We start from the raw sequence: 23,029 nt of genomic DNA, 5'->3' as shown, positions 1-23,029 counted from the left end.
AGTATGCAAACAGACACTGATCTACCACTAGTGTCCAACACCTAAAATGTTATATGATTCCAAAGGAATGGAGAAGTATGTGCAGGCATAGCGCTGGTTTCAGCCTATTGTTTGTGGACAGCTGAATAAAAGGCTTCGGGGATCTGTTTGTCTCATCCAGTCCTGGCAAGAAGGTTTCGATTAAAGCCACATACACACACACACACACACACATACACACACAATAGAAAAAAGGTGCTTCTATCCAGTTGCTTTCTCATCCCTTCTGAAAACAGGTTGTTCAGGGAAGCACTTCCACGGTCGGTGAAGACGGGTGAACCACTTAAAACCCATTGGTCTTGAGATGTACTTGAGTTACAACCATACTTGGACCACTCTTTTCCATCTACACCAAAACAAATAGCAGATCTACAAGCTCAAAACGCGTCGCTTTAGCACCGCGTTTTGAGCTTGTAGATCTGCTATTTTTTGGCTAGTGCCCACCGAATATGGCGGATGCTGGCGGCTCAAGTGGTTAAGGATGAGAGAAGTCTTAAGCGATGAAGACGAAAGAAAGGCAAATTAATTCCTTGTCGGGAGGCCGGAAAATAACGTGAAATGGGCGAGCGAGTGTTTGGAAGATTAGGTGTTAAAAAGCCCAGGAGTTCAAAAGGTCAGTCCTGTCTCTGTGGGATGCAGCCCTCCATTTCAAGGACCTCGGGCCAGCCTTCGTACTTGTTGGTGTCTGCGCTGTTCTTTATGTGCTGGGGAAATTAAACACATACACAGAGTGCGTTTTATGTCAAAATCACATCTGAGGGTGCAACGTTTAATACAAATAATTTCATTGATTATAAAAAAATATATATACATTTTTATCAAATCGATTGTCAAAAACACACATACTGTCGATCTAGGAGCTCACAACACAACGCGTTGAGAGCTTGTAGATCTGCTATTTTTGTCGCATTCCTAAGCCAATCATTTCTTGAAAATTCTGATGTAGCTGATGTAAAAGCTACAACGTGTTGCCTTACAACCCGTTGTGAGCATGTAGATCGGCTATTTTCACTATTCAGTGTATAACAAAGAATATGGGGCTTACAGTAAGTGGTTGAGTCTGTTTTGCACTTGATTTTAAGTCAGATTGCAAATTGACCAACTGGAAATTGACCAAGTTGATGGCGGTCTTCTTCTTGCAACGTTTACAATGGTCAAAGACCAAAAAAATCCATAAATCAACTTCAAACTGTTTTCAAAAGTGAAACGGTCCTTACCTGCTCAAATGGACTCTTTGTCTTAATGCCTTTGCCTCCTACAAAGATCCAGTTGTCCCGGAAACCCAGGGTGCTGACCACAGAGCTGCCCAGGTCAGTGATCAGCTTCTTGGCCTCATCGTTAAGTCTGCATCAAGGAGATGTCAAAAGACTCAGTGGTGGAAAAAGTACTCAAATGTTTTACTTAAGTAAAAGTATCAATACTGCAATGTAGAAGTACTCTGTTACAAGTAAAAGTCCGGAATTAAATTTTTACTTGAGTAGAAATACGAAAGTATTGGTATTAAAATGTACTTAAAGTACCAAAAGTAAAAGTTCTAAAATGTTTGAAAATAGCAGATCTACAAGCTCACATAGATTGGCTATTTGCAAATAGCCTAGGTATAAAATAGGGCTAAAGTGGTTAATGTATGTTTTATAACGTAATAATTTATATCTGCAAAGTAACTAGTAACTAAGGTTTTCAAATAATTGTAGTGGAGTAGAAGTACAATATTTGCCTCTGAGATGTAGTGGAGTAGAAGTAAAAGTATATAGTACAAAAAAATCGGACGGATTATGTATTTTTTTCTGTTCAAATAGTTGTTACTTTGTTGCAGGATCATCGAATGTCGCCATCATCACTATGGTCCCCTCTTGAATTTCCTTCAGGTGCTTAATTAGGGGGGCTACATCTGTAAGGGATCACAGACAGACTGGTCATTCCTCTGCACAGAAATTTTCATGGTTATACGTTGTGCGTACGTGTGACACACATACTGTACATACATATTTATAACTAATCCTTATCGGAGCATTGAAAATGACCTCACCTCCGGCCCACATGTCAAAGAAGTCGGTCTTGGAGACCTCTCCTGTCTTTCCTGTTGGGATAAGACAGACAGACCTTAGCGATACATCTAAAGGGTTCAAAATAATAAAGAAGTAGTAAACAGGCAATTATGTGCAGGGATCAGAGTACAAGGAATGCAAAAAGGAGATTTAAATGGATAGTTCACCCCCAAATTGACAATTTTTCGATGGATTAGTCACCCCATGGAGACTTGAATTCATGGATTTTTGTTTTTGTTTTTGTCGCTTTCCTAAGCCAATAATTGGATGACCGGCAGCTGTTCCGATAGGAGACACAAAGAGTCTCCTTTGTATCTCCTACTGGAACCGCTGCCTACCGGTCCACTGGTCAATTAGTTTTTCTTAAGCCAATAATGTGATGACCAATATCCCTGTAAGGTCTTGCCTGGCTGCACTTACTGTACATGATGTTATCTTCAGCCAATCTGCACTATTGCATAACTGACTTAGGTATGTCAAACAAGAACAACAGGCCCTGACAATGGTCAGTAGTATTGTTAACTGGTACACCTAAATCAAACATACCCATTATTCATCTGAACCTGAGTGATTACTGGAAGATAATCTTTCAGAAAAATAACTGAACATTTTCAAACGATACGTAGAGAATCATTATTCATTCATTCATGATTGAAGTTCAAGTTTCCATTGAATTTTATAAAGGTGTGACTCAAAATTTGATTTAAACATTTTATTGGAGGATAAACCCCTTGAGATGCATCATCGTGTCTCCCAGGGGGTCCTCAGGCACAACATACAAACAATGACAAAGAACAATCACATAACATTCAACAACAACAACAAAACATACACATGAGGGCTCTCACACCATCCCAGACCAAAATGAAATGAATGAATGAAGCAAGCATAGTTTTAACTACCCTGACATCCCTACATTTCATTATAGGCACAAAAAAAAAGAAGATGTCCCCCATATTTCCCCCAAATGTACAGTTATGTGAATAATGTATGAAGTATGTTTTGATGTTACCATTAACCAGGGCGATGTTGATTCCTCTCCCCACATTGTTCTTCACACCACTCATTAGTCTGAAGGCAAAGAAAGAAACACAATGAGAACATGGCCCGTTTTAAACTACAATTCATAATTCAAGCATTTAGCTGACACTCAATGACTTGAACCCTTGTAGTCAACAAACGAAAAAGGTAAACCAAGGAAAACAATCTATTGCTAAAAAAAGGAATAGAGTACAGAAGTCCTGACGTCACTCGTTCATCCCCTGGTTCGTAAAGTAATTTCTCTATGGAGAATAACATTGGGTCATCATAGAATCGTCTCATATAAGAATTGTGTTCCAAAAATAAACAAACTGTCTCGGCGATATTGTGGCTCTGTATCGTTTATGATAGTCAGTCACTCATATTTGATACAGTCTGTTTCTGGCGAAAATTTAACTAATTCGGTGGAAGTAACATTAGTTGATGCTTCATATCCATAAGAGTAAAACCGCTGGGATAATTTGTTTATTTTTGCAACACAGTTCTTATTTGACGCGATATTAACCCTGCAAGACCCGCTGTTGTAATAATACAACATTTGTATTTGAGTAAATAATAAGCAAAAAGTGTATAAATCATTTATTTTCCTGTTATTTTTTCACCTAAACATCATCATTGGATCCTATTGTTTAGTCTTGCAATGTCATTGGCCAGGATATTTGCATATAAATACCCCCCACAGAGGCAGGAAACGTCACAACTTGAAAATCCTTGAAGGAAGAAAAATCTATTTTTCACTGGACAGGATTCCTCACAAAAAAAATGTCTGTAATATTTTTTTTGATGATAATTACAATGTCTAGAACATGTACATATGTTGTTATTGTGAAAGATATCCCCCAAATGTAAATTAGAGCATGCTTTATACTTGTTGTATTTTTACAACATTGGGTCATGGTGGTAGCAAATAGCAAGGCACCTGTTCATCTGGCAGAGTGGAGTGGAGTCTTATTAGTTTTCACAATACATGTATACAGTTATATGTGTATTTTCCCCACATTGCATTACTCTCTCTCTATAAATATATATATATATATATATATATATATATATATATATATATATATATATATATATATATATATATATATATATATATATATATATATATATATATATACATACACATATATACACATATATATACCAATTTGTATTTTGTAACCAATTGTACTCGAAGACAAATATACTGCATTAGCTTATAACATTTCATTGCCTATAATGTTTTAGCAAAACATTGTGGTAATGTTTGTGATTAGCAATCAGTGTATGGTAATTGTTCATACTAGAACTTCGGCCGCGCTGCGCGCGGCCTCAGCTCTATATCATATGATTATTATATTTGATTAAGATATATGATCTTATAATAATCATGGGGCACGTATAATCATTACCTAATAATCATATAATATAATGAATCATCATACATCTTATTAAGTAATGTGTTCACAGAGAGACAGACAGGCTAGATATAGATAGATATATAGTTAGATAGATAGATAGATAGAATATTAGTTTTATGCTGATGGATAGATAGATAGATAGATAATGTACATTTGTTTGTACTCAAGTACTGTACAAATGTGAGGGGTTTTAACTTTACTGGATTATCTTCAATTTTCAGTACTTGTACTTGTACTCGACTATATCTCAGAGGCAAATATTGTCCTTTTGTAAACTGTAGATGTATATAATTATTACACAACCTGCATTAACCACTGTATCCCTATATACTTTGGCTATTTTAAAATAGCCAGTGTACACGCTCACAACGCGTGGCTTTGCGAGTTGTTGTGAGCTTGTAGATCAGCTGTTTTCTAAAGATTTTTCAACATGTTGACTTATTAGAGGTTGCACATGAACTCTGCAGCCGCACTGTGTCTCTCCAAGGCTGGTGATCATTTAGCTCCATAAAGAACCTCTCACTCCGCTATACAGCTCCGAGATGAGGTTCTATGTTCAACCCGGAAAACCCCCCTACGTCCGCTGCCAGTACTGCTCCCGGTTTGGCTACAATGGGAAACATGGCCACAGGCTGACTAAATAAGCGATTTAAACGGGTAGTTTCGCTGCCGACCTAAAATATTATGCAGCCGACCAAACCTTAAACATCCGTGCGGTTTGGAATCTACCATTAGTTTTGGGATACGATGTATACAAAAGGGTAAACAGCGGAGCCTTGGCGGACGTTCCACCGATCCTGGATGAGAACGACATAGAACCTCATCTCGGAGCTGTATAGCGGAGTGAGAGGTTCTTTATGGAGCTAGTGATCATTTGGACGTGACATTGTGTCACAAAATACACCAAAATAACACTGTTCAACGGGCTAATTAGATTGCATTGATGACATTGACCAGACTAACGTTCATACAGGTTGTTGATAAGATGTTTAACATAGCCAGCTCAGCTCGCCCTACTCTCACGGAGCCCTGTTGTTGCTGCGTCTGCCTGTAATGGCGACAGCAAGCTCTCTGCGATGCCAATGCCATTGTCTGGAAACTGGCCTCAGGATGACACGACCAATGAGAGTGAGCGCTTTCGTTGTTGCCAAGATACGGTGTCTGGGTCTCTGGCCCATAGCTTGTGGATCTCTGTCACATGATTGGCGTAGCCTGCGTTGCCAGGTCTGCCTTTTGTATAATCGATGTTTGGTCTTATTTGGGCGCACATTTGGGCTCGTTTGCATAGACCACGGCAGCGCTTGTTTCTTTCCCGTTTGACTGATGTGGCAAAGGTGCTCAGTTTGGTGAAACGAACCATCCGGAAGTAAATTGCGAGCTGGCGAAGTGATTTGCATAAGTATTGGGGCATAATGCGTTTCATATAATTGTACATCCTGCAAGTACAGTAACGGTATGGGAAGCAGGTATGCTGGGAGGCAGAATATTGAGGATTTTTTGTGAAAAGTTTGGAGTTAGTTGGGCCATGGGTCTGCTTGGATACCCTCCACATGCAATCATTTCGTCTCCATGAGTTTGCTTGTCAATTATAGTGGGAGGATGGGAGTCGCCCAGTTAAGACTCTCTCATCATTGTTCATGTGATGGGTGTTGGGGATTGCGCGCTTACAGCCATCCTCAATCCCTTTGTTAGGCTAAGCACCATCAGTGATGATGGTGCTTAGCCTTTGTGAGGATAAGCAAAGCACAATAGGTTGGCCAGACAGTATTGTGTTACTTGTGAAATATGTACCTGCAGTGAGATGTGCTACTAATGTACTAAAGGTATGTCTTTATTTTCATTTCAGAATGCCACAAGCAAGGAGAGAGCCTCGCTTCACTGCAAGGGATGTGTTGGATATTGTAATGAATGGAGAGAGTGATGTGGGACATGGACTCAAATAAAAAAATATCTTAAAAACATGGCTTATTGATGTTATTATTCATAATGTACTGTTCTGAGGCCAAATATTATTCATAATGTATACTGTTCTGAGGCCAAATAATAAACCATAACCATATAAATGTACCCTTAAGTTGTTTTAGTGAAGAATATAGACATTTGCCATGTTATTCTGACAGTGAGTAAAAATTGCCTATAGGAAATTATGCTACCCGTTAGACCCAATGTTGTAATATTACAACATTTCAATAAAACCTTACGAAAACTATATATTTTTAAAAACATTATATTTTCCTCTCCAAAGTACTCCTACAACACCATCTGCAAGGTTGAATTTTTTTTTTGAAGTACAAATATATCCGGGTCTTGCAGGGTTAAAGACGTCTATGGGGATTCAGAACGGGGGTGGAAAACGGCGAACCAGGTAGGCTGTGTAAATTACGTCAGACTTCGGTGCTCTATTAGGATGCCAGATAAACATCAAACCTAGCATCTGTCTAAACAACATACTATCTAAATAACATTCTTAGCATTTCTAAAAGTATATTTTCCCAAACTTTTCAGGCTGTGACCCCACAAAATATTCATATTTGAACTGGGGACTCCCCACCCTGACAAGCACTTGGAATTGTAGGAGTTGAGATTTTATTTGACTCAGTTCCACAGATAAATATTGTGAAAATAGCCGGACTACAAGCTCACAATGCCTCGCACAAGCTTGTAGATCGGCTATTAACAATGTTTGCCTCTTTCTTACGTAATATTTGACAATTTAGCCAATTTTGAATTAAAAAGGTCTTAAATTGTAACTTTAGAAATGTGCAGATATACACTGCAGAATTTGGTCAGAATTTATTGAGAGGATAGCCCCTTGAGATGCAGCATCTCATTTTAGAGGGGGTCCTATTCACATACGTACAACATTACAAGTACACAATACACAATACACAATACACAATACACACATGTACAGATACAGTTAGCTTGCTCACCCTCTACCACCCACGCAACCCATTCACCAACTCACTTTAAACAAAGAAGTCGAGAATACAGTACTATGACCTATATCAAAGTCAGAAATAAACGTATGTACAAGCATTGTTAGAAGCATGAACAGTAGTTTGGAGATGTGAATACAAGGAAGTCCTGAAGCGGCCAAGAGAGGTAACTGATCTGAGAGAAAGAGGAAGGTTGTTCCAGTCAGATGGGGCTTTGTAATGGAATGACCTGCGTCCAGTTACAGAAAATATTCTTTTGGGAACAGTAAAATAGGGATGTTGTGAATGTCTAAGCGGGTATGGTGATGTATATGGTTCCAGAGACTGTTTCAAGTAAGAAGGACAGTTAAAGTGAATACATTTAAAAAGGAATAGGTACCAGTGAAGTTGCCTTCTTGCCTTAGGCTGTAGCCAATCAAGCGAACTATACAGAGAACAGTGGTGTGTTCTGTATGGACACCTCAACACAAATCTACATAGGGAGTTGTATAATATATTGAGAGGCTTGAGATTAGTATCTGTGGTGTTCTGATATACAATATCAGCATAATCTACGATGGGAAGTAGTACTTGGGAGATTATTCTTTTCCTCACTTCAAATGAGAAACAGTTGATAGAGGGATAAAGTGAGCACAAGCTGCCATATGTTTTTTTAATAGTAAGTCCAATGTGAAGTTTAGAGGAGAGTTCTGGATCGATCGTGATACCGAGATATTTAAAAGAATCCACTTGTTCCAGGTAGGAACCGTCTTCAAAATTAATCAGTAGGTCAGAAGAACTTGCACCACTACGTGAGTGGCCAAGCAGCATGCTACAGGACTTCCTCTTATTCAATAAGAGTTTGTTATTTTTAAGCCATTTTTGGACCAGATTGAAGTCAGACTGTAGAAAATGTTGAATTTGGTTAGTGTGTTTATCAGAAACATAAATAACGGTATCATCAGCATAGAGCTGGACTTGGCAGTGAGAACAAATATCTGGTAAATCGTTAATAAATATAGAAAAAAGAAGTGGCCCCAATATGGAACCCTGAGGAACACCTTTCTCAATAGTTAAAAACTCTGACTGAGAGCCTTGTAGCACAACACACTGACGCCTGTTGTGAAGATAAGCATTGAACCATAGGAGAGCATTTCTGTGTAAACATGGTTGATCACTAGATCAACCATGTCGAACGCTTTGGAAAGATCAATAAATATTGCACCAGTAAGATGGCCTTTGTCAAAAGACACAAGCACATCACTGGTGAATTTTAAAGTAGCTGTGGTTGTAGAGTAATGTGGTCTGAATCCTGATTGGAAGGGGGATAAAATGTTGCCAAGATTAATGTAATTTGATAACTGTTTGAAAATAAGTTTTTCAAAAATGTTCGCAATAGTGCATATAATGGAAATAGGTCGATAATTATTTATATCAGTTGGATCTCCAGCTTTAAAAATGGGGGTAACTCTTGCACTTTTCCATATCGATGGAAATGAGGATACTATAGGATGTTGCACATTAAGCAAATCATCCGGGGACCCCTCCCCCCCGCGCCAAATAATTTGGGGACCCCCAGTTTGCAGTCCTGACTGAGGTCATTCCACAGCTTGGGAGCCAGGAGGGACAAGAGTCTAGGACATGTGGAGCGATGGCCAGGGTGTCGTAGGGAAGGGAGGTCACCCCAAAAAATACTTATTTTCCATCAATTACACACCCCATGAAGCCTTGAATTCATGGAGATTTTTTGTTTTTTTTGTCGCATTCCTAAGCCAATAATTAGATGATAATAATAAAGATGCTTATGTATCCGGTAGGAGACACAAAGAGTCTCCTTTGTGAGAGACCGCCCGTCTTCAAATTATTGGATTAGGAATGTGACAAAAACTAAAAAATCTCCATGAATTCAGTGCTTCATGGGGTGTGTAATTGATAGGAAATAAGTCATTTTTTGGGTGAACTACTCCTTTAAGTTCTGTGTTAGCTGGTCTAAGTGTGCAGGAAGGGGTGTAGTAATCTCTCAAGAACAGATTCTGCTCTGCGTTGGAATCTGTCGGGGAGGTTCGTCATAACGTGTACGCACTGGCCTACAAGTGGGCGTGCCTTCAGATCAGGAAGCAGGCCGCGCTTTACCCAATCAAATGTAGTGGGCGGGATTCACATGTCCGTCGATCCTTCCCCCCTCGAAACAAACCGAAACTAATTTAACAATAGCATCCGCGGAGCAGACAAAACCACGGAAAGATATTCACATTTTAACTTACTCTTTCATCATAGAAACAAGTGGGCTTATAACCAAAACGATCCATGTTCTCTGGGAGAAGTGGTAGCCTGGTAAACCCTCCCTCCGGAAATCTCATTTCTATTTGATTCCTGGAGTGAGTCTGGCCTGATCCGCCTTTCTGCAATATTGGCTGTGTATGCCAAACGGCCGAGCCTATCAGCGTCGTCGCTCATTGTTCTGTGATTGACAGCTTACGTTGGCCAATCAGGTGGCGAGTTCGAGTGAGCCCAAAACACGAACGGCAGCCATCTTTTTCTTGTGCGGCCAATTCTCCGCTATTTTTTTACTTCAAAAAGCTCTCTAACTTCTATTTTGAGGCACGGAATTTACTTATAAGATATCGTTTGGATAGAATTTAGTTGTTTAACTTCATATATGTGGTCAATTAATCATGACAAAGCCTATTTAAAAATAAAAATTTAGAGAACCGGTAGGGGCGGGCAGTGACACCATTGTATCCGAAAAAGGCAACCCATTTTGGGTATGGCTGTCTCAAAAGTCTCGTTGCGTCACATTAAGACTGGTGAACTGCTGATTGGCTGAAGGGGAAAAATTATCATTGGCTGAAGGGGTTGTCAGTCAACGGTATTACTCCCGCCCAACTCCAGCACAGCCAATATTGCAGAAAGGCGGATCAGGCCAGACTCACTCCTGAAATCAAATGGAAATGAGATTTCCGGAGGGAGGGTTTACCAGGCTAGAGAAGTGGTGTTAGTGTTCCGTGTAGAAATATCGTTAGTGGGAATGAAAACATAGTCGCACCACCGGAAGTGATGCGCTGAAGGCAGACCAAAACCTGGGGCGAGGCTCCCCAAACAACGCGCACTTACATATATCGCCAGGGACACCCATACAAACATTCAAAATTCTTATTTTTTCTTTGAAAATAGCAGATCTACAAGCTCGCGACGTGTTGCTTTAGGACTCGTAAGCTTGTATGTCCTGAAGGGAGTGCCATGCCGTGGAAAACTAGAAAGACACACACAGACACACCCTAAAATAAACATGCACTGTACTAATCATTAGGAAATGTTGACAGACAGATGACAACCACATGCGTCCAGTTTGGTTATTATGTGTTTGGAGAAAAGTGAATGCAGCCGATGATGCATTATAAACATTAACCCATTAAGACCGGGAACGCATCTGTGTAATTTTTAGATTTGAGCTAAAAAGCATTATGTTACACTTTGGCTATTCAAAAATAACAAATCTCTCTTACATGTTGTCCTCCAGGCAGATCTTGGGCCCCACGACGCTGGCCGCCCCGCTGGCCATCTTGAAGGAGAAGTGGCCGGCTGGACACGCCTTGGACAGCCCACATTTGTTCCTCGCCGGCCATGTTGCTGTGAGCAGAGTCATAAAGTCCTTGAGATACAAGTCTTCAATGAATGAGCACTTACTGCAGTTGTTACACACCCCCAGTAAAAAAAAACTATCCACACAACTATTAAACTATCCACACAAAGAAGCACACATGAATGATCAAAGGTTATCATACTCTTATCAACAATGGTCCCATAAAATATATTGACCTTTAAAGGGAAAGTCCACTCTGGATTTACTCTTGTATTTGTAAGACATTTTGCTAAATGGTAAATTTCACTTTAGAACACGTATGGGATCATTTTCATGTCTATTCGGGCTTTTGTGAGCATGCCAGATATTTGATATTTATTTGTTAGACACACCCCCCCCCCCCTCCTTATAAGACCATTCAACTCTGAGACTCATTGAAAACACGTCCCTGTTTGTGGTGACTGATATTGTACTTCTAATGATTTGGGAGACTTTACTAGTTTGATTAGTTATTCCACTATGTTCATTTTTTTGTAATGTTGCATCAGGGAGTCCTATAAGTCCAGGCATGAAATAACTAAATGAAAATGAAGGTCTCCCCATTCATTAGAAGGACATCACCAGAAGCAGGGACACTGATTTTAAGTTTAAAGTTGAATGGGCTTATAAAGAGGGGGGCGTGTCTAGTCAAATGAATATCAAATATCTACATATTGAATCAAGCAGCTAAAAGAAATGTCTGGGACTGAGGTACACTTTTAACTACGTATAGAATAAAATTAGCTTTAGATTGTATCATTTTAATGTTGCTTTGCAGTGGAACTTCCCTTTAAATGTAGAGGGATCTATAGTGATTTTCTATGATCTACATATACGTACATACTGCAGACTCAACTATGACAACTATGCTATACATTATACCGTCCATGCGGTTGCCTTGACTTTAGGTTTCTTATAAATATTACCACATCTGTGTTGAAATGTCAAGGGGGGAAAAAAGATGGAAAAGGGCAATAATGTGAATGTACAGAGAGATTCGTGAAAAGAAATCAGGCAAAAGATTGAAATAATGACTGGGGTGGATACTTACGGGCTTCCTCCATGGTCGGTGATCCGGCTGGAACGCAACGGAGACAAAAAAGGATATTTGTGGAAATTAGATAGATGATCATTTTATGAAAACACTGACCAAGTAAAACATACAACATATGTGAGCGCCTGAGGGGGGGGTGGTGATCGAAGGCTCGTTGGCTCCATGGACAGCTCCACACACCTACTCAGCTGCCTTCCAATAGGTCAGGGGTCTTCAACGTTTTTCAACCCAGCAAGGACCCTCCCTAGCTGAGGGTAAGCTGAAGCAGGGACCCCCACTGTATACGTATGATGTATCGTGTTGCAGATTTAGCTTTTTCATAGATTTCACAGACTTGTTTGATACCACTATCAGCAGTGTTGTGTTGGATTCATGTTGATGCATATTCACAATTTGACCACTTAAACCATCAATACGTAAACTTGACTTTTCACTCTGTACTTGGTCTGCTCTTTTTCCCCTCTACACCAAACCTCTTTGCCGAAAATAGCCGAACAAGCATAAAGTTATGAGCTTGTAGATCTGCTATTTTTGGCTAAAGTTCTCCTCAGAATAGGGATGCTAGGGTTCAAGTGGTTAATGTAAATAAAAGTAATGAATGAATCCTATCACACAAACATTTGGCGGCCCCCCTGTGGTAACTCTGAGGACCCCCTGTTGAAGACCCCTGCATTAGGCCATCATCTCAAAATCCCTGTGTGTGTGTGTGTGTGCGTGTGTGTGTGTGTGTGTGTGTGTGTGTGTGTGTGTGTGTGTGTGTGTGTGTGTGTGTGTGTGTGTGTGTGTGTGTCAACTGGAGGGAGAAGAGCTGTCTGGGAAGACAGCCTTGAACTAACGACTTCGTACGGACCGGTAAGCTGAGTAGCGGCCCGGCCCGGTGTTATTTGTGTTTCAAGTTTATTGTTTTATTTCTGCTATCTGAATAAAATCCCCCCCTGGCCATTGTACTGCAATTCCGGCCTGACTGTGTCTGTGACCCACACTACTCCTTCCACCAAAGCTGCCTGTTGCCTGCTTGTTACACAATACAACATACTAAATGTCTATGCAAGTGAAGACAAGAGGTAGAAGTGCTGCTGGATTTTAGGTAGGGGTGCACCCATTTATCAGCCAGAAATTATGATTTATATCGATTAATACCGATTTATAATGTTTTGGTCATCTGCAAATTTACACTTTATTTAGCATCAAGCCAGGCTGAAGCACATCAGGTGCATTCATATATTGATCTTTGATCTACAGTGTTTATTTGCAACGGAAAGACCCTCTCTCCCCTGAGGAAGTGAACGTTGCAGAACCAGTGCCGGAGGCTTGGCAGAATGATAATGATGATGACACAGGTTTTTGTTTCATACAACTTGAAAACCAAGAAAATGCTTAGCCTCAAGCAGGGTTTGAATCTTAACTTCCAATTTGGGCCCTGGAGCAAATCTAACACACACAACCAGATGTCCCAGGAATGCAGTTCAGCTGAATTCCGCTGTTTAAAATCCAATTCCGAAGTGCGAAGTGACGGTCTTATAGCCAACATAAACTGCCCATGGCCCAATTCCTTGACGGTTTAAAATGTCTTAGGGCAAAGGGTACGGTCGGTCACACACTATGTGCCAGGTGCATCAATTTCCCACGTTGTCTTGTGGACTGTGGCCAGTGCCGTTTTTTCTAGTTTGTTGGCGTGGCTGTTAGCTGACTGAAAGGAAATTACAGTGGAAGCCTGCCAAATGGGGTCAACACATGTGCTTCTTTCCTATTGGTGGTGTCGTGGGAATTCTGGATCAATCAGTAATTGATGAGCCAATAGGAGTCGGGAGACAATATTCTAGGTGGCGGTTATACTTTAATTTGCATGATATCATGGGGAAAATTACGTTAGACACACAGTCTCTACAGATCGCTGGTAAGGTACAGTAGTTCTGCCAATGAGCTCAGGGATCCGACCATACTCTAGCTCATTGGTTCTGAAAGTGGGGTCCGAGGACCCCCAGGGGTCCTGGGGGGGTTCCAGGGGGTCCCCAGCAAAAGTAATTAACATAGCGTCACAATCATTAAGCACTTCATCATTTATAGGTTGGCTATTCAAAAATAGCAGATCTACAAGCTCACAGCGCATCTATTTTTGAAAAATTTGACATAAACATAAATCTCCTCTTCTGGGGGTCCCTGGCACGAAACATTTTCAGATGGGGGTCCGGCCGCCGCCAAATACATATCAATTTGGGGGTCCTTGACTTGAAAAAGTTTGAGAACCATTGCTCTAGCTGCTACAAGGTCAAGCTGAACCATAACAAGACAAGCTGTACCAAAACAACTATCAGGCCTATCAACGGAGACATCTTGGCTGCTACAGGCTAGCAAATATCATAATGTATTATACTGTATAAGTACTATAAGTGATGGTAAAATATAAAGGTTAGATATGTACAACCATAATAACAATGTAGTATAATTACACACCCAGGTCAAATTTTCCAAGCTTTCAGACGCATTATAAAGCCACACGTGTCAATGCCATCAACGCGCCGCAACTGGAGGCTCTACCCCTTTGCTTCCATAGAATGGAAGTGTCTCAGCTGAAGCTGAATCTGAGGCATACTGTGTGTGTGTGTGTGTGTGTGTGTGTGTGTGTGTGTGTGTGTGTGTGTGTGTGTGTGTGTGTGTGTGTGTGTGTGTGTGTGTGTGTGTGTGTGTGTGTGTGTGTGTGTGACCGTGCCCTAACAACGCTGTGTGATGCCATGAGTTGTTACTTTAAATTAATGCCCTACTTCAGTGGTTCTCAAGAAGTGGTCCGGGGACCACCAGTGGTCCTTGAGGGGGTTCCAGGTGGTCCCCAGCTAAATGATGGAGAGTTGGTAACCAAATGGACCCTTAGGGATCTTTAACTCTTGAGAGCGTAAAATGAAACCAAATGGACCCTTGCAGGTCTCAAGAGTTAAAACATTGTTAAACATCTGCATTACTTAATTAAAACATAAGTTATTTTAATCAACGTTTGCCTGTTATCTCTCCTACGGTACCACATCAATACAGCATGGAATTGTCTTATCCAACGATAACAAAATATTGTTTTGGGTCTGAGAGACTAAATCTCATCAAGCGGTGGTCCGTGGCTCAAATACCGAATAAATAATGGACCTTGACATGAAAAGGGTTGAAAACCACTGCCCTACTTGATCATACTACAGCGTCACACAACAAAAGCATCAGAAGTAGCAGATACACAAGCTCGAAACGCGGCTCGAAGCAACGCGTTTTGAGCTTGTAAATCTGCTACTTTTGATGCGTTTGAAAATGGAATCCTGAAAAGTTAACAGTTTTGGACATATGAGGCTTTCACCTGACAGAGACGATATAATATACGTTTTTCATAAAACTGTTTTTAGTGGGTCTAGTGGGAATTAGACTGTTTTTAGAATCGGCCTCAGGTCTAAATAGGTTAAAGGTCAGTTCTTGTTGGCAAACAACACTGTCCTGCAATGGACTAAACATTGGTCACAAGGTTGTTCAAGGAGTTTAACTACTGTAACAGTACTCACCGAAAATGCTCGGCAGTTTAAAATCCGTATTGATTTCAAACAGCTCAAATGCCAGGAAAACAGCCAGGAAGAACACAAAGATAATCACGGCCAACTTCAACACACCTGGCGGGGTGAAAACCACGCACGCACGCACGCACACACGCACACACACACACACACACACAGTATATTATTCTTTTTGTACTGTATCAAACCAATGGCACACTATGTAATGTAATGTTAAAAGTTAATGCTGCTAGGTGGACCCTTTGATTCTTCATAGAACCACCAGACACAAAATGAGTGATCCCGGTCTTGAACTACTATAACTAATTGATTGAAAATATATGTTTTAATCCTGATGCAATCATACTGTCCTTGCTCCTGCCACCAAGTTTCGACACAAGGTCTTGTGTCGAAATGTTAACGCCTTGCCTGGGAGCTTCTTTTAAATTTACAGTGTGCAGATTTCATTATCTCTTATATATTTCCACTGTTGGTCCTGCACCAACGCGTCCAGTGGATGTGCCAGCATTATTGTTCCCATTAAGTAAACAGCCTTGGGAACCAATGGTTCCTGAGCCATGTGGCCCAGCTCCTGTTTCTGTAGCTTGAGAAGGCTTGATATACAAGTACACCCCCTGGACACTAGTACGTCGTCACAGGGGCTTACCCCCAATCCAACCCTTGATGCTGAGTGCCAAGCAGGAAGGCATTGGGTCCCATTTGTTTGTCTTTGGTATGACCCAGCCGGGGAATTGAACCCCAACCTCCCAATCTCAGGGTGGACACTCTAACCACAAGGCCACTGAGCTGGTCAAGGCCCCATTACAGCGCTGCGATGTATATGAAATTGAAACACTTAAAGGGATATTTCACTTTCAAAAAAACTTTGGGTCATTTTATCGTCTACTCAGGCTTTTGTGAGCCCCCCAGACCGTTTTTGGTCAGAATTTGGTCAGAATTTAATGAGAGGATAGCCCCTTGAGATGCAGCATCTCATTTTAGAGGGGGTCCTATTCACATACGTACAACATTACATACAGTACAAGTACACAATACACAATACAGAATACACAATACACACATGTACAGATACAGTTAGCTTGCTCACCCTCTACCACCCACGCAACCCATTCACCAACTCACTTTAAACAAAGAAGTCGAGAATACAGTACTATGACCTATATCAAAGTCAGAAATAAACGTATGTACAAGCAGTGTTAGAAGCATGAACAGGTAGTTTGGAGATGTGAATACAAGGAAGTCCTGAAGCGGCCAAGAGAGGTAACTGATCTGAGAGAAAGAGGAAGGTTGTTCCAGTCAGATGGGGCTTTGTAATGGAATGACCTGCGTCCAGTTACAGAAAATATTATTTTGGGAACAGTAAAATAGGGATGTTGTGAATGTCTAAGCGGGTATGGTGATGTATATGGTTCCAGAGACTGTTTCAAGTAAGAAGGACAGTTAAAGTGAATAAATTTAAAAAGGAATAGGTACCAGTGAAGTTGCCTTCTTGCCTTAGGCTGTAGCCAATCAAGCGAACTATACAGAGAACAGTGGTGTGTTCTGTATGGACACCTCAACACAAATCTACATAGGGAGTTGTATAATATATTGAGAGGCTTGAGATTAGTATCTGTGGTGTTCTGATATACAATATCAGCATAATCTACAATGGGAAGTAGTACTTGGGAGATTATTCTATTCTTTTCCTCACTTCAAATGAGAAACAGTTGATAGAGGGATAAAGTGAGCACAAGCTGCCATATGTTTTTTTAATAGTAAGTTCAATGTGAAGTTTAAAGGAGAGTTCTGGATCGATCGTGATACCGAGATATTTAAAAGAATCCACTTTTTCCAGGTAGGAACCGTCTTCAAAATTAATCAGTAGGTCAGAAGAACTTGCACCACTACGTGAGTGGCCAAGCAGCATGCTACAGGACAATAAGAGTTTGTTATTTTTAAGCCATTTTTGGACCAGATTGAAGTCAGACTGTAGAAAATGTTGAATTTGGTTAGTGTGTTTATCAGAAACATAAATAACGGTATCATCAGCATAGAGCTGGACTTGGCAGTGAGAACAAATATCTGGTAAATCGTTAATAAATATAGAAAAAATAAGTGGCCCCAATATGGAACCCTGAGGAACACCTTTCTCAATAGTTAAAAACTCTGACTGAGAGCCTTGTAGCACAACACACTGACGCCTGTTGTGAAGATAAGCATTGAACCATAGGAGAGCATTTCTGTGTAAACCAATAGAGTAGAGTTTGTCAAGGAGGAGGTAGTGATCAACCATGTCGAACGCTTTGGAAAGATCAATAAATATTGCACCAGTAAGATGGCCTTTAAGACACAAGCACATCACTGGTGAATTTTAAAGTAGCTGTGGTTGTAGAGTAATGTGGTCTGAATCCTGATTGGAAGGGAGATAAAATGTTGCCAAGATTAATGTAGTTTGATAACTGTTTGAAAATAAGTTTTTAAAAAATGTTCGCAATAGTGCATATAATGGAAATAGGTCGATAATTATTTATATCAGTTGGATCTCCAGCTTTAAAAATGGGGGTAACTCTTGCACTTTTCCATATCGATGGAAATGAGGAGGTAGACAAAGATAGGTTGAACAAGTCTGTGAGGGGATACATTAGTATGTGAGCAGCAAGTTTGATAAATTTGGCTTCAAGACCATCAGGACCAGCACCACAGCTCTCGATTCAGTATTCAGATATTTGATATTCATTTTATCAGACACGCCCCCTTCCTATACAAACCAATTATAACTTCAAACTCAATTTTTAATTTTTAACATTCATTGAAAACACCCGTCCTTGGTTCTGGTGACTCACCCTGCCCTCCTAATACGTGAGGGGGCCGTGTTTTTTCGATTACTTTTTTCATTTATTTTATTACATTTTTTTATTGTATTAATTTATTTATTTTTTCCAAAACAAATATCAAAAATAAATGAAAAAAGTTATCGAAAAAACACAGCCCCCTCGCGTATTAGGAGTCACCAGAACCAGAACCAAGGACGGGTGTTTTCGATGAATCTAACATGTTAAAAATGGAGTTTGAAGTTATAATGGGTTTGTATAGGAAGGGGGCGTGTCTGATAAAATGAATATCAAATATCTAAATACTGAATCAAGCAACTTAAAAACGGTCTGGGGGGTTCACAAAAGCCTGAGTAGATGATAAAATGACCCAAAGTTTTTTTGAAAGTGAAATATCCCTTTAAGATCCAGACTCTAGTCTGACTCTAAACAAAAAAAAGTGTGTGTGAGTCCTCGTTTGCTGCGTGTAACTTTCCCCCCTGGCGACCGAACCAGAACAGAAGACAAACAAAGGACAGTCTTTTTTAAGGCACAGTTAAACCCATTGCAAACAACCTTAGTTCTTTTTAGCTGTCAAGGACAGTGTTTAGTCACATGCAGTACAGCTGGTGGTATCAACATTACTGTATCAGCCAGGCAGTGAGTTGTGCAATAAACAACTTGAACTTGATATTATATAAACTCTGCTGCATCAATGTCGGAGTGATACTGCATGTCATGTTGTTAGGCTTTGTTCAGACTGCAGGCAAATCCTTGTATCTGATCTTTTAGGACCGACTGTCCAAACTGTCCAGACAAAGATTTGTGTCTGATTTGAAGTGATCTGATCTGATAAGACATTGCCAACCTATCTACTGCGGTAACAATGTAATGGCGTAGGCATGGGTAATGTTAAACTTATACTGTCATGTTATGTCGATGCGAGCCAAACATAGCCGACCAACAAGCTCACAACGTGTTGTGATGATGTGACACATTAAGGCTACTAGAACGGCTTTTCTCGGCGAGTGACACAGTCATACGACGAACGAAGTATAAATCAGGTTTCAGTCCACTCCAGACTAAGACACTTCTTTAGAAATCACCACACCAAAAAACATTTTTATAATCGTTTATTAATCGTAATCAAGGCAACCGTTTCAGATAATCGTAATATGAGGCGTCATTTCATTTAAAAAATATATATACATATAGAGTGGCAAAACAAATGCCACTTAAGCCATATTTGTTTTTAAATCGTTAAAATAGCCGATCTACAAGCCCAGACCCACCCCCTAGAAGCCCAAATAACACCCCTGCCCTGCCTGTACAGACTTGAAGTCATATCGCTCAGCCCTTACCTCCAGCCCTCAGCATCTTCTCCAGCCACAATCCAACAGCTCACCACCTGCACAGAGAAGAACGGACAACGTTTGGCGGAAGGTCAGGGGCGCACACACACACACACACACACACACACACACACACACAGGACATGCTGTCTGTCTTCTTAAATATGTGAGGCCAGGAATGTGGATTGTGTGCCTAACTATTGTCTTGCAGTGCTGATTGGAGGGTGGGGTTGGAGGTAATCAGAGGAAGGGGTCGGGGAGACACCTGGCCACTGTCTCCCCACAGTATAAAAGACCTGCACTTCCACTGTTCTTTCTCTTCTTCCACCTGGGCCACACCCGAGCATGGCCACAGCATTTGTGTTTCCCTTACATTTGCATTATTTGGCAGTATGCCTGCTTCATTGTTTGCATTTTTGCTATCATTATCCTGTTTTTGTAAATAAAATCACATTTTTTTTGTTAAAACTCTCTCTTGTTTCCCCTTTATTTGTTGTGGCCTAGAGCCAGGCCATAACAAATATTACAGAATTATTTCAATTAATATGTATTGATTTATTTGTATATGTTCCTCTACAAAGCAGAAATGACTGAGACAATTTGCATTGTGCTGGTGAGACACTAGCCTTTGATCAATACTATCATAGATGTATTTTATCAAGTCTGACTTTTGAAAGCAAAAGTCAGACTCGATAAAATACATCTATGATAGTCTTGATCCAAGGCTATGTCATAAAAACACTAAAGCTATAAAGACAAACAAAAAAAGCAATATACTAGTGTGCTGTAACCTGTATTACACAGTACTAAGCTACCAGTGTTTCTCAACCTTTTTGGGCCGCGACCCCCCAAATAATCATATTTGAACAGGGGACCCCCCAAATATCATAATATAACTGGGGACGCCCCAAACTAATTATATTTGAACTGTGGACCCCCAAAAAAACATATTTGAACTGGGGACCCCCTAAACTAAACATATTTGAACTGGGAACCCCCCAAAATAATCATATTTGAGTAGAGGCATTACATTTCGTTTGACTCGGTTCCACAGATAAATATTCGGAAAATAGCCGCTGTATTACACAGCACTATACTATACTGTACTACACAGTAATATACTATACCCTGTTGTAATAAATAATGTACTAAAGAGGTTATGTTAATCACTTCCATGTACTGTTATTCTCATGTCTTACTAAATAAAAGTACATCAATCAATCAATTCCGCTCTGCCAGGACAGTGTGTAACAGTTTAACATGTTGTTGTGGTTAGCTTGTGGAATCAGTTGTTTGGCAACAAGCGACACACCGTCCGTCGTATGACGGAGCACAAACCAGGCTTAAGAAAGAGGTACTGTATATGACTGGCGAGAAAAGTGACAATCTAAACCAACCAAGTAACTTAAAAACGTGTCGTTGTTTTAGACCAGTGGTCCGGGGACCACTAGTGGTCCTTGAGGGGGTTCAAGGGTGGTCCCCAGCTAAATGATGGAGAGATTACTTAATTTAGTCTTCTTTTTTGTGAAAAATATCGCCTATACTTTTTCATTATAATGTAAAAACATTCTAAATATTCACTGTCTAATCTTTAAAAAAATGAGTTTGAATAATTTTGGTGGCTCATAAAGTGTCGGGATGTCATGCTCATTAATATGTTGTAGGAGATTTGTGGTATAGTACTGTATGTGGTACTACCATACATGATTGCATCATGTGAGGACAACAAGACAAAAAGATTCCCTTAATAGAGTGTATGAGATGTGTCAGACAATTAAGCAATTAAAGTCAACGGTATGTGAGTGAGCACAGTGAAAAATTGGTGCAGGAAAATTAGAAGCAAAAACAGATGGCTTGGCATGTCATCTGTTGAGAAGGAGCACCAAGGCAGAGGAGGGCAGAACTGGACAAGTAAAGCTGATTTACGTCAGCATTCCTTTTAATCACTCATCATGTATTGTTATCTGCTTTGACAAGTCTTTTTCCATTGTTCCATCAGCATATACCTTAAGACTCTCTCCATCAACATAGACCACAGTACCAGTTTACCTTGTCAAACAAGTCTATGAAGCTATCTATGAAATAAAAGCTATCTATGAATAATCATAAATAAATAAATAAATGATAAAAGCTATATGAAATAAAAGCTAGCTATGAAAATATACATTAACATACACTGATGAGACAGTGCTGTCAAACAAGTCTATGAGGATGTCTATGAAATCTATGGGGAGAAAAATATATATTTTATACAATATATAATGCTGGGGGTCCCTGCTTTCTCTCTCTCTCTCTCTCAGGCCAAGGGGTCCTTGCGTTGAGGACCCCCTGGTTTAGCAGCTTGTTTACATCTAGAGGATGAGTAAACGTTAGCTTCAATGCTAACAGCTAACAGGTTGACTTTTGCTTCCTCCTCTTCTTTAGGTTGGTTTTTAATGTTATAATCGCCAAAGTGTCCCGTGGATAATGATGCTAAACGTTGCTAAAACAGCACTATTGTCGCTATGTATTATTCCATAATAGCTGGTTATTGTTTACATGAATAAAACAAAGTGTCATATAGTTCTTACCTGTCAAATAGTGTGACGACAAACTGTGTGAAAGATGACAGTTTGCAGCTGCTGTGTGAGGAGAGTAATGATCCCATGGCCCGTGGGGCTCTGTCGCGGCGCTGTGATTGGCTGAAGTTGGTTGCTACGGCAACTGCAGGAGCAGCGCGATCATCGTGGTTGGTTGTAAACAGAGCTCTGGTTGTGAGGCAACCAACTAACCATTTACAGGGCGTGTCCTAATAATCTGCTATTCTGCTATTTTCAAACGGCCAAAATATATATAGAGCTTAAGTGGTTAATGTAAGTTTAGTAATAAAAATCTAAATCAACATGGTAACTAGTAACTATAAAGTTTTCAAATATTTGTAGTGGAGATAAAATTATAATATTTACTGAAATAAGAGTACAGAGAATTGGAAATACTCAAGTAAAGTAAAAAAAAAAAAAAATACCTCAAAATTGTAATAAGTACAGTACTTGAGTTGAGTAAATGTACTTAGTTACTTTACGCCACTGCTAAATTGGTTGCCAGGGGCATACTTTATATATATCTATGGCCAGGGGCAACTGTAGGAGCAGAGCGATCATCGTGGTTGGTTGTCTCCACAACCAACTGACCAATTACAAGGCGCGTCCGTCCAGGGCATGGGATTTGTACTCAACGTC

General features: G+C 40.2%; 1 protein-coding gene and 1 long non-coding RNA gene across 2 annotated transcripts in view; one reads left to right on the top strand and one right to left on the bottom strand.

Moving 5' to 3' along the window:
- Positions 1–460: 460 nt before the first annotated feature.
- On the bottom strand, positions 461–22,415 carry fam3c (FAM3 metabolism regulating signaling molecule C). Its single transcript, XM_080421534.1, has 10 exons — positions 22,382–22,415; positions 19,821–19,867; positions 15,659–15,763; positions 12,123–12,149; positions 10,956–11,079; positions 3,100–3,158; positions 2,069–2,119; positions 1,846–1,930; positions 1,257–1,383; positions 461–743 (listed from the first exon to the last, which is right to left on the bottom strand). Exons 2-10 carry the CDS (start codon positions 19,834–19,836, stop codon positions 654–656), a joined length of 684 nt encoding a protein of 227 aa, XP_080277660.1. The 5' UTR covers positions 19,837–19,867; positions 22,382–22,415; the 3' UTR covers positions 461–653.
- The window catches only part of LOC308079906, a 53,664-nt gene continuing 46,199 nt past the window's right edge, over positions 15,565–23,029 (top strand). The window contains exon 1 of the long non-coding RNA XR_013932651.1: positions 15,565–15,574. This is a non-coding gene — a long non-coding RNA (uncharacterized lncRNA). The remainder of the gene's footprint in view (positions 15,575–23,029) is intronic.

This window comes from Gymnoscopelus braueri (assembly GCF_963280865.1).
Source record: "Gymnoscopelus braueri genome assembly, chromosome: 23".
In the NCBI taxonomy this organism is placed as follows: domain Eukaryota; kingdom Metazoa; phylum Chordata; class Actinopteri; order Myctophiformes; family Myctophidae; genus Gymnoscopelus; species Gymnoscopelus braueri.
The sequence above is the reverse complement of the archived record's forward strand: the minus strand, read 5'-3'. Positions and strand labels throughout refer to the sequence as shown.

Excerpts from the sequence above, each read along its gene's own strand:
- fam3c (XM_080421534.1), bottom strand. Across the intron at positions 11,080-12,122 it reads ACCGACCATGGAGGAAGCCC|CAACATGGCCGGCGAGGAAC; the intron begins GTAAGTATCCAC and ends CTCTGCTCACAG. Across the intron at positions 1,931-2,068 it reads CTTTGACATGTGGGCCGGAG|ATGTAGCCCCCCTAATTAAG; the intron begins GTGAGGTCATTT and ends GATCCCTTACAG.